The 12,463-nt window shown below is 39.4% G+C and overlaps 1 protein-coding gene across 2 annotated transcripts; it reads right to left on the bottom strand.

Annotated features, from left to right (window-relative positions):
* Positions 1-692: 692 nt before the first annotated feature.
* On the bottom strand, positions 693-3,122 carry LOC110619981 (60S ribosomal protein L7-2). 2 transcript variants are annotated; one of them, XM_021763510.2, is made up of 7 exons: positions 3,050-3,122; positions 1,960-2,144; positions 1,749-1,846; positions 1,562-1,619; positions 1,347-1,426; positions 1,154-1,256; positions 693-1,068 (listed from the first exon to the last, which is right to left on the bottom strand). In XM_021763510.2, exons 2-7 carry the CDS (start codon positions 2,140-2,142, stop codon positions 853-855), a joined length of 738 nt encoding a protein of 245 aa, XP_021619202.1. In that variant the 5' UTR covers positions 2,143-2,144; positions 3,050-3,122; the 3' UTR covers positions 693-852. The 2 variants fall into 2 exon arrangements, with proteins under 2 accessions (XP_021619202.1, XP_021619203.1); XM_021763511.2 differs by having other exon boundaries at positions 3,033-3,117.
* Positions 3,123-12,463: the final 9,341 nt, after the last annotated feature.

The raw sequence follows: 12,463 nt of genomic DNA, 5'->3' as shown, positions 1-12,463 counted from the left end.
TGGCTTTCCATCTTTGTTGCTTTATGGCGAGACAGTCTGATATTGTGATTTGAAAACGAGTGTTTTCTCGTTAATGCTTTGCTGTCGATCATATCGGTTTAGGGCTCGTTGTTTGAAGAGATGGATTATTGCATGTATCGGCTGTGGCATCTCCAAAGATTACAGCCATTATCCAAGTCGAATAGTTCTTCAACAGATATATAAAAATGAGAAACTGCAGCCCTTCGCCGTCACCCTTTCGGAGCTCGACAGGCAATGGCTTAAAGCCAAATTTTCAAAAGCCACTAGTAGGTTTCTACAGTCGCCTTCGGTTTGATGACCATGCTAAGCCTTGCCTTGAAAATTAATTTCAACTCATTTTCAATTTAAAAAAATAAAATAAAATCGTTCAAGATTATATAAAAATTTAATATTTTTTTCTTGTAATTGATCCTCTCCATTCAAAATTATAGTAATTTTGAAAACTGGACGCAAACAAACAATCCTGCTTCAAAAGAAGTGTAGTAAAATACTTGCATGCAGTTGCTTCCTCAAACCAGCAACCCAAACAGCTTTTTCCATAACAAAATCTACTGAGTTGTAGTTCCAATATCACCTCACAGAAGAAAAAACAAACAAAAATATTTTTAATGGGATCATGAACTTCCACAATAGAGAAACAAAACAGAATGCAAAGTAAAACTAATTGAAGATGGTACATTAGAACCTTATAACTTGAATAACTCAACCAAGGTAAAGAAAATAATGTGTGGATTACAAAGTTCGCTCAAAACTTGTAATGCATGCAAAACTCCTGAAGCCTTACTTTCTAAAAAACAGAAATCAAAATGACTGAAGCAAATGTAAAAGGATCTAATTCATCCTCCTAATGAGCTCATTGATGTAATCCTCCCGATTTCCAGCATCACCACCCTCCACATAATGGTTTCTTTTCTTCTCTAAACCTCCAGATGGAGCACTCAGCTTAAATGGCCAGAGAAAATTATTTGCCTCCTTGAAATGAGGTCCCACAGTCATGATCTCATGAATCAGATCTTCCATGCAAATAATTCCAAAACTTCCCAAAGCCTAAAATACAGAAACTAATACATCAACAAGAAAGCATGCAGACAAATAAAACAAGTATTACTGATCATTATCAAGTGCCAACTACCTGTTCAATGATGGAATTATCAGTGAGAGCAATCCTTTGCTTGTTCAGCTTTCCATAACCCCTCTTATAGATCAACTCCCGCACACTTTTGAGATTAGGATATCTACCAAAAAAAAAAGTAAAATAAACATATGCTTCACAAACTCAAGTGCATTTATTAGCTTTTAAGAAGTGAATTTTTCATCTGCCTTACCCATAAGTCACATAGGGCTCAACCTTATGCAGCATGTTCATGGTTGCCTTGTTCACTTTGAGAAACACGCCATTAAATATCTATCAGAGAAATGTAGAAGTTTAAGAGACTTCCAGATACACATTGGATTAGAATACAAGGCACCTACCTCAGTTGTGCTACAACTGAGTAAAAGTTCTATTTATTTAATATAGCATACGGCTAATAAATATTACCTGTCTCAGACGCAGAAGTTGCAAAATTTTTCTTGTCTTTGGATCCATTGCATTGATACTGCAAAGGAACAAGAAGGAATTTTAGAAAACTCAACATTCAATAAACAAATATGATCATGTATGAGCTGGAGATAGAAAGATACATCCATAAACCTGCTTCAAAGGAACACTTGGTGACTAAGCTTACCCACGGATGCGAATAATGAAAAGCAGCTTGGCCTCTGGTTCCACATAAAATCCTCCTTTCAGTTTGGCCTCTCTTTTCAACCTTATCAACTCTCTTTCCTATAATATATGCAGCAAAGGGAAAATACATCACATGTAACATAAAAAGTGACATTTCAACCACTGGAAAGTGAACAGGGAAACTACTTTAATTATGTAATTTTGTTGCTTACCTGCTCTCTGTATTCTTTGCTATATTGCTCAGCCCTCTTGAAGATTATCTTTCTATTTTCAGCATTCTTATCCTTCTTTGTCTTCAGCTCGTTGTTCTTCAATAAAGCCCATTCCTCACTTCTCTTCCTTTTCTTTAACACAGATTCAGGGATAAAATCAGCTACCTTAGTTCCTTCAGCCATTTCTGGTCATGAACAAACAAAACAAACCAAGGTAGCAGAATTAAAACCAAGAAAAACATAATCTAAAACTCAACACATTAAAGGCTCAGATGACAACTTATTCCTCTTCCACGAGAGAGAGGTGATCATCAATCATAAAACTGAACGAGAGAACATAGACATTATAACCTTCCCTTATCAGTAACAGAAAAAGTTTTAAATAACGAAAATTCCATGACTCATTCATGCAATATGATGCACTAAGTAAGCAGTGAAGAGGGAGTATGCTGACAAAAACAGCAGGGAGAAGGACATTTCCTGTTTGCTAAATGAGTCGGGAGATGTAGAAGCTACAAACAGACCAGTCAAGTAAATTAATAGTATTCAAAAACAACAAGGAGGGAGAATAATATATGGGTCACCGCAACCGAGAAAGAAAATCCAATTATGTTGTTAAACAAAACAACAAATTTCAAACTTCAGAATGAAAACATGATCGTCGACAATGGCACATCCTAAGCATTCCAGAAAATGCAAGACTAAAAGAATATCAAAATAGTCATTTTAGTAATCTGAAGTTTGAACATAGTTAACAATAGAAATTCGATCTCAAAGGGATTCATGTATTGATTTTAATCATCAAAAGTAGCGACGCCATAAAACCAACAAGTAACCCATCCATGGATCTAGTAGCTAGAGATAATCTTAACTCATAGCCACATTGACATACGCATAGCCACATTGACATACGCATTACTAAAATTAACTATTAAACTATTTCCCTAACAACGGATGCATAATTTCACAGAATTACTGAGAATGAAAGAATGGGAGATTAAATCAAAACCCTACAGAAGCCACAGTGAACAGATCAAACAAGCAACACAGATAAAAGAGCAAAGGCTAAGTACACGGTCGACGGATTCACCTCGCCTCTTCGAAACGGGAGGAGCAGCAGGAGTTGGAGCAGGAGCAGCGGCAAATGAAACCTTCCAGCGGAAAAGGGGCTTATAAATAGTATACCAAATGACATATATGGTGTTTAAAACGACACCGTGTAGCTCATTGCCAAGTGGTCATTTGGTCATTTCTGAAAACTAGGTTTTGCTTTGCTATGAACAACACGAGGAAACATGCTACAATATTGAACGGTCATGATTACTTGCCTCGCTGATTCACCTATCTAACATGTGGATTCACACATTCAAAATTTGCCTGTGTGTTAATTGGAGGAAATTAATATGAAAATTGAAAAATCAATATTTCATTAATGTTGCTCATTTATAAATAATTTCTCATATAAAACATGAGAATAATAAAGTATATCAATTATTTAAAACTTATTAATGTTAATTAAGTCGACCAACTTAAATTGGAGTTTTTTAATTTATTTTTATGAATTTTACTATCGTTTTTTTTGTTATTATAATAAAAAGAGAGTTAAATAGAATTAAATTGGAGTTTTTAATTTGTTATTATCCATAAGAAATTTAAGCGGTTATGTGTTTGATGTCCGTCGATCTTCCTATTTTGGAGCAAGATCAGGCCTTAGGAAAAGATTTAGGTCTACCAAACTTTTTTCATAAGCAAATCAGTCCACACGGAGCGTCTCAGTCCGTAATATGAAGCAGGCTGGATCAGGTACGCGCGCAGGCCCATCCTTATAAAACTTAGCCTGATGACATGACAGAAAGTAGAGAGAGCAGGTTCAGTTACTTCGCAGCCTTACTCACATGCGCGCCGAGAGAAATTAAATGGCCTAGTGTCTTGAAAGATTTTGACATATCCATATGTATGGATTTAAGTAGCAGATATAGATAACGTCATTATAGAGAGGCAGTTAGACGTTACTAATGAACAAAAGAAAAATGAATAAAAAGGAAAAAACGTATTCTTTTCCATTCAAATTTACACGACCACTGTAAATTTTATTTTGTGAATTTCAGCATGTAAGTTGCATGACTTAAGGAGAAAATTTCACAGTTACTCATATATTGTTCACAATCAGTAAGTCAAAAGGATACACCGGGAGTTCCTGACGTGTTAAAAGAGGTGGTGAGACTCTGGCAAGCTGCAAGATTGGTCTTTTGATTCTACAACTTCTAACAAGAGTTCCTTGCTTTATTTTCCCTTCCCTTGACTATTATAATTTTGTCATTCACTGTGGCAATTGTTTTCTCCCACCAGATTTCATCAGTTTTGGTTTGTAGACCTATATCATTCAATGTAAGTTATGTATGATAGTGTTGTCAATGATAATTATCCATTTTCCCTGTGGTCTTTAAATGCCAAATTCCGAAACGATGATCCAGATGTGAGGGTGCGTTTTATACTATTTTTTGTTTTTTCAAAATTAAAAATATATTTTTGAATTTTTGTTAATTACTTTTGAAAACTGTTTTAATTAAACATATATTCTAAAAAATAAATTTAATTGATAAAAGATAAAATTTTGAAATTGTTAATAATAATTTAATAAAATTATAAAAAATTATAATAATTTTGATAACCTCCAGATCTTTCCTAGCCCAGGAATAAGGTCAGATCTAAAAGAAGGCCACAGGTCCAAAACCCATCAGATTGTACGCTCGAAAGACGGCCCGACTTCACGAGTCTGGGCCAAACGACCCAGGACAATCCGAGTCAGATACAAGCACAAGCCCAATAGGGGAGTAGCCCCAATCACTCACCAACCTTGTTCGCATGCGTGTCCGGGTGAATTAAATGGTCGTTATGCATGGAGCAGGTGTCTGACACATCTGTAGGTACGGAGCTGAGTGACAAGGACAGGAAGCACTATATACTGGGGGGTCTTCTCTTTCAAGGGGGTATCTTCTTCTTTTTCTTCTCCTGCCTGGACTTCATTTTTATTTTCTCTCTGCAACTCTTACTGGATATACTACTCTTATTCGTGAAACCTGACTTGAACGTCGGAGGGTCTCCGCCGGGGTATTCCCGGTGGACCCCTGACCATTTTTCCTTATTTTGCAGGTCCTTTCATCAGATAGAACATGGAGAGACCCATTTGACAGACCCGTCAGGGAGCCCAAAAAGGAATCAGATCCATATAATAGGGAACGAGGGAGGACCAGATCTAACAAATATGGAGCCCAGGGAGATTTAGAGTTATCACCAGATCTAACAAATATGGAGCCCAGGGAGATTTAGAGTTATCAAATGGCGCCGTCTGTGGGAACGAAGGAGATCTTTTCGTCACCGGAGTTCCTAAATCCACCCATTGAGATCCACATGGAGGTATGAAAGCTTATGCGAAAAGAAAGCTGGAGATTTACAATAACCCAGCTGAATAACCTAGCTGAAAAAAAAGACCCAGCTGGTTCAAGAATATCTTGACAGTCTTTTAATCTTCATTTTCCTGCCCTCGTTGTTTATTTTAACATTTATTAAATTTTATTACTACTAACTTTTTCTTTGAGATCTGATGAGGTGAAACGCTTGTCTATGAGTATAGATTTTAATCTTTTTCTATAAAAAGAAAAAAGAATCAATGATATATATATTTTGTGAGGTCGGCCGTATATATATTGTAAGGGTTAGATGGGCAGGTTGGCTGTAAAATCCCAAGTTAGTAAGATAAAAAACATAATAATAATAAAATAATAATAATAATAATAAATAAAAAATAAAAACAATATATATATATATATATATATATATATATATAGAAATAGCAGGAGTGGAAAGAGTTCGAGCTGTCAAAGACGCACCGACCTGAGGAGGAAGTTGCTGGACTGGTCAAGACCCGACAAATGAGGTCGGCGCGACGTGGAAATGGACCATATAGATAGACGTGATGGTGTTAAAGGCGCGCCGACCTGATGAGGAAGTCGCTGGTCTGGTCAAGCTCCAACAAGTGAGGTCGTCGCGACACTGAAATGGACCAGATAGGAAGGCATGATGGAGCCGACACCACGTCTGCAAAAGAAGAAACCACAACCTTCAAGAATTAAAGCAGACATCACCACCAGATGATCAACTTTTGAGTGGGAAGGCTCCAGCAGATCAAACTCGATAGGTCGAAAGAAGTAGTCGGTCTCGCATTTCTAGTCGAATGGCCAGACAGCCCTCAAGATTCAAATGCATACACCTCTTTTTCCTCTTCTTCGACGTTCCCTCTGAAGCATGTGACCAAATCAAGCTTCGATTCCGCACTCTCCGAGCTGAAAAGCCATGTCGGCGATGCCGATTTAGTCGCCATCGATCTTGAGGTGACCGACGTCACCAGCGCTTTGTGGCATGAGTCCTCCGAATTCGACCGATTTGGTGTTCGGTACCTCAGGGCCGAAGATTCCGCCGAGAAGTTCACCACCGTTCAGTTCGGCGTTTGTCCGTTCCGCCAGGATGACCACCGCCACTCCTTCATGGCTCATCCGCACAACTTCTTCATATTTCCTCGCCAAGAGCTAGCAGCAAGTGACCCCTCCAATGAGTTTATGTGCCAGACAACGTCCATGGAGGAAAGAGGTTTGACCGGCTATGGTGGGTAATGTGTGGGATAATATCTCATTTTATCTGGTTAATTAAGTCCGTACAGGTGTAAGAAATCGCTGGCATCACCGGTTTTACAAGAAGGAAAAAGAAATGGAATTAAGCGCGCGCTTGCGTGGGCGGGAGGAGAAGGAATTTACCTTCATTAATTACCATCCACTGGTCAGGAACGACAAGCCAAGCCATCCTCTTGAAATTGCGAAATGTTTATCGTCTTTTCCGCATGATGTGTCGTTTGTTAAAAGAAAAAACAAAATAGTCCAGACGAGGTCATACTTAGCTATTTGCAATGCAAGAGTCAGAAGGCACAATAGGGGGTCCCAGTTTCAGTGGGCTTCAAATTACTCCGCACAACAGGTCCAAACTAGATTCTACAAGTTGAGGCCAGCTCTTTGTCTAAATGCACCTAGTCATATACACGGACTCCAAGGAAGATGCAGACTTACTTATGAAAGAAGTAAAGGATAATTACCTTGAAGAGGCAGAGATGAAAATCAGAGCCGCAATTGGGTCTCGGCCATTGGAAGGAAGAGGACAACAGATCGAACGATCCTAGTGAAGCTATAAGGCTGCAGTGGGACAGAACCGCAGAAAAATACGGGTGAGGAGCTCGGACTACAGTAGGTCGGCCAAACACCAAAATTATCAATTTTTCAGGGTTGAGTTTGGTGGGATCGGAGTAAAGTGATGCGCCCACACAATCCATGAAAAAGTGGTCGACGTGGCTCTTGATCACTGGAAAGTAAGTACCCAAATCCTTTATAAATATTACGACAATGTCATTATAAATGATATTCTAAAATTAGCTTACCCACAATTCACTCCTACTGCAAGCAATTAATTGCTATCAATCATTACAACTGGATCAACGCCAAAATCGAGAGCTTTTGCATTGCTTTCACCGTATTTATCGTTCTGCAGTCATTATTGATTACAGAATTATAAAGTGTAAATAATACTTAAACCTTTTACAATATTTTACGTGTTCCAGCATAATATTTTATTGAAACATAAAATTAAGTGTCTTGTGCGACATATTATTTATTGATGAAAATTATTGAATTAACAATGAGCCTTCTCGTTATATACGCTCTGTGCAAGCTTTTATTTTGCAGAAAAATCATGAATCTCGCCCGAAGACCCTGAGACATAGAGACCTCAGAGGTACAAGGCTGACGGATCTCAAAGATCTCCCGGAGAAAAAACGGCCAGGATCCCGTAAGATCTCCTGGAGCAAAAACGGCCGGTGAGGATCAGGATCTTAAAGACCTCCCGGAGCACGAAGACCGGGATCCCCTAGAACTCCCGGGAAAATAAAGAAGACCGGGATCTCCTTGAACTCCCGGGAAAATAAAACAAAAACGACCGATGAGGATCTTAAAGACCTCCCGGAGCACGAAGACCGGGATCCCCTAGAACTCCCGGGAAAACAAAACAAAAACGGTCGGTGAGGATCTTAAAGACCTCTCGGAGCACGAAGACCGGGATCTCCTAGAACTCCCGGGTAAACAAAGAAGACTGGGATCCCCTAGAACTCCCGGAAAAACAAAACAAAAACGGCCGGTGAAGGTCTTAAGGGCCTCCCGGAGCAAAAATTTCCAATATCATGTGCAGGGACAACTCATAAAAATACAGCTCTGATCTCACGCGAAAGATGAGTCCTAAGCTACCAATGAAAAACCAGACTCCGACCTTGTAATACCCGGCTAGACTCCGGTATCGAAATTCCAACCGTCCGGTGGAATCTCGGATGTCGGAAACCTCTAGAAGGGAAAAACCAGATTTTTATAAAATGTTTTCATGTTTTTAATGGTTTTAAGTATGAAGTTTAAATGAGTTTTTGCATGAAAAGTCATAGGAGGAAAACCCAGGTTCGGCCGCCGAAAGTCAAGTTCGGCCGCCGAAAGTCAAGTTCGGCCGCCGAACATGCATGCGTTTTGGAGGCACGTTAGGCCCCCGAAAGCATGAGTTAGGGAAGTCCAGGTTCGGCCGTCGAAAGTCAAGTTCGGTCGCCGAACATTGCATGGATGCGGAGGCACGTTCGGCCCCCGAACGTGGCCTGGCCAGCCACCTATAAAAGGGGCACTTAGCCGAAATGGGCGAGCTTTCTCCCATTTTCGGCCACAGTGAGCTTCCGACCTTCCCTTTGCAAATCTTGTGTTCTTCCTCCAAATCTCTTCCATTTTTCTTGAGTTTTAAACTCACATTGCAAGTTTTGAGCATTTAAACCAAGTTTTGGAGCTTTGGAAACTCAGGAGCCCATTTGCTTGGATCTCCGAGTTTAGGTCGTCTCTCTCTCGATCTTCAAGAGGTAAGAGCCGATCTTAAGCTCCTTATGTGTTTTAAATAAGTTTTATGCTAGATCTATGGGTAGAAATGCATGTTAGGGTATATGTTGAGTTTATGGGTTTTGATGCTTTGATGAACAATGTAGCTTGTTTTTGTGTGTTTGAAGTGTTGTAGTTGGGGTATATGATAGCTTGAGACCCCTAGGTGTAATGTATGTGAGGTATGCATGTTTTAGAACTAGTTTTTACATGATTTGAGCTTGGGAGGCAAAATGTGCATAGAGGAGCTGAGTTTCTGCCCTTCGGGAGAAGCTCAGGTTCGGCCGCCGAAGTGACTTTCGGCCGCCGAACCCTCTTTTGTGGAGGCAGCATTCGGCTGCCGAAGTTGCCCCCGAAAAGAGACTTTCGTCTCTGTCTGGGACTTTCGGCCGCCGAAGGTGCCGCCGAAAGTGCCTGACTTTCAGATCTGTCCAGGACTTTCGGCCGCCGAAGGTGCCGCCGAAAGTGCCCTGTTCAGCCATTTCATGCATATTTCTATGTGATGTTTTCCTGATGTTTTAGGGGGTTTTTGGGGAGTTTATTAGAGTTATGTTTATGTATGTTTGGTCCCTCATTGGAGTCCACCTGTGTAGGTTCGGACCCGAGGAACCGAGGACCTCAGCAGTGAGATAGCTACTTCAGAGTCTGTAGAGCTTCAGCCAGAGGTGAGTGGAATGAACCTTAAGTTTTTAAATAAATGAAATATAACTTTTTGGAGCATGTTCATGCATCATATATGCCATGTGATATTTTAGGTTGTTTGCATTAGTATTCACGAATATGTTGCATTGCATAATATGATGTGGATGCGGATTGGCTATTGGATGATCCTCTAGTCCTCCTATGGTATGATATGATGATGATACGGTATGGATTGCCAGTGAGGCCCATTCTACGCCCCTGGACTATGTTAAGAGAAAGACCAGTGAGGCCCATTCTACGCCCCTGGCACGATTGGACTATGTTGAGGACCATAGGTGACAATACCATCCTTATGTGACTTACTTGTGATGTGTTGCATTTCATGGAAGCATGAAATATTTTAATATATGTTTTCTCTATTCTGCTCACTGGGCTTTATAGCTCACCCCTCTCCCCTAACCCCAGATGTGCAGGTGCAGGGTAGATCAGGAGGTTAGCCAGAGCATGGAAGCTATGTTTATGAAATAGTTAGATTGTGGACATGACAATTGTATTATGATGTAATGTAAAGGTGTTTTAAGTTATGTTACGTAATTTGAATATTGAGGATAGAGTTGTGCTTGACCAATACAGATTGTTAATCCCACTTGTATGTACATGGTCTTTATGATATAAGATATGAGGTTATGTTTCAACCAAGCTTATGTATGATGAGATACTGATAGGCGGTTGTCGAAACCGTAAAAAATAAACCTATTAAACGATCAACAAATAAATTTGCAGATAGTGGCAATAGGGTCGAACCACAGAGAATTGACACTAAAGACCTTCCTAATAATGACCAAGGTAAAGTAAATAACAAATAAATAAAAGAGGGGGGTTTTTGAGTTGATGGATTAACACTAAATAGTAAAAGAAAGCAGTAATTTAAAGATGAATAAATCAATAAGAGAAAGGTTTCTAGTTGAAGTATGAGTCTAATTCAGTTTGTTCAGAATTGGTCATTGATTATTTGAAGACTCCTTTTTGATTTCAATAAATTAGTTTTGGTTGTGGAAGACGCTTCTCACAATCCAAATTCCTCCTTAGTTCTAGTTTGATTAGGAAACGTTCGCTAATCAAACACTAATCAACAAGTTGCCAAGGAACGTCCTTGGGGCATTATAGCATCGAACAACTGTTGATTGCATTAAGACTTAGAGAAACCCAATTCTATCCTTGCCAACCGCGTGGTCAAGTTTAGATTATGCAACCTGATTGAATGTGTATTTGAACAATCCAAGCAATTACGGACCTAAATCATTCAAACAATATTACTCAAGCAATTTAAAAGCAATGGGCCCTTATTGATTCTAAAAGCAAAGTAATACTTGTAGAAAAGATCAGATTGCATAAATATTGAAACAAATAAGAGTTCAACAATGGAGTATTAAACCTCCCAATTCATAACAAATCTGAATATTCTCAACTTCAACTAGAAAATAATGAATTTAGCCACTCATGGTGACTAAAATACACAAAAGAGATGAAAAGAACGAAAAGAAAGAACAGCTGAAGAGTTTCTGGCGAGGGAGAAGGTGCTGAGTTCCTGATCAGAAGATACCTTTGCTGGTTTTGAGACTCCCCTTTTATAGCTGAAGAATTCTCTAGGGTTTTGAAATCCCTTTTTGATTTGGTGTTGGACTCCTCTTTTGATGTTGAATTTAATTGCAATTGGATTTCCTTGGATGAGAAGCTCTTTCGTGGCTCTTGGATTTGTGTTGGAAGTGATTGGATTGGATTTGGACTTCTGAAAATTTGGATTTCTGTTTGCTGCCCATTTTCCCGCTCTGCTGTAATTTTCTGCTGTCAGAGTGATTTGCCCGGTGCTTTGACCAGTTTCCTCAAGTGATTGGGCAAATCACTGGGCAGATCGCTTTTCTGTGAGTCAGTACTCTATGTCTTCTGCGAGTGATTTGGCCAGTGATCTTCGAGTTTCTTGGGCAAATCACTGCCCATATCACTGCTGTCTGTTGCCTCCAGATTTCTGCTTCAGCTTGATCTGGGCAGATCACTGGGCAAATCACTGACCCAATCACTTTTCTGTCAATTTTCTGCACTTTTTCTCCCATTTTCCAATTTCTTCCTTTTCTGTAAAAACAAGATAAAAACCATAAATTAAACTGAAAAATGTGTAAATAAGCAATAATAATTATGATAAAAATGTGGCTAAATTATGCTTGATCAAATACCCCCACACCTAGCTTTTTGCTTGTCCTCAAGCAACAAATAACTTAGCCAATCAAGTCCCCTTTTTCCTTAGAGCCTAAGTACCACTTAATCAGCCCCCCCTAGACTCCTAATCTGAATTATCACAGTATAGAGTACATGCACTAAGGTCATCCTCTCCTTTTCTTGTTTCCTTTCACCTACCATGGTCAAGAGAAAGGTTTTTGAATCAATTATGCTTAATCCTTTATGTTAGTTTTAATGCAACCCCTAGGAGTGACTTGCCCCTTTTCTCTTCTCTATTTCTTTTTATTTTTGTTTTTATTTTCAGCAGCACTTATTCTTATCCTTGCCTGAAAAAGTCACTAACCTTTTTACGCGATTGTGTACATGGGTGATACACCCCCGGTTACTCAGTTAGTCACTTGTTCAAGTGGCTACTAGCTCTGTTCATAGTCTAGACCATCGAAACTTATTTGCTTGAAAAAGTTACTGACCTTTTTACGCGATTGTGTACATGGGTGATACACCCCCGGTTACTCAGTCAGTTACTTCTCCAAGTGGCTATTAGGCTCAGTTCATAGTCTTAGACCATTGGAACAAGTTTGTGATTTGTGCTTTGTGCTGGTTTTTCATGATAATTTGGGCAAATCAGC

The sequence above is a fragment of the Manihot esculenta genome, chromosome 8 (assembly GCF_001659605.2).
Source record: "Manihot esculenta cultivar AM560-2 chromosome 8, M.esculenta_v8, whole genome shotgun sequence".
Classification (NCBI taxonomy): Eukaryota; Viridiplantae; Streptophyta; class Magnoliopsida; order Malpighiales; family Euphorbiaceae; genus Manihot; species Manihot esculenta.
This window is presented reverse-complemented; position numbering and strand designations above follow the sequence as displayed.

What these genes read in the sequence shown, in the direction of transcription:
- LOC110619981 (XM_021763510.2), bottom strand. Translation starts at nt 2,142, where the DNA reads ATGGCTGAAGGAACTAAGGTAGCTGATTTTATCCCTGAATCTGTGTTA. An exon ending in TTCATTATTCGCATCCGTGG is followed by an intron (nt 1,620 to 1,748) that starts GTAAGCTTAGTC and finishes GTTCCTTTGCAG; the next exon opens with TATCAATGCAATGGATCCAA. An exon ending in AACTTCTGCGTCTGAGACAG is followed by an intron (nt 1,427 to 1,561) that starts GTAATATTTATT and finishes TTTCTCTGATAG; the next exon opens with ATATTTAATGGCGTGTTTCT.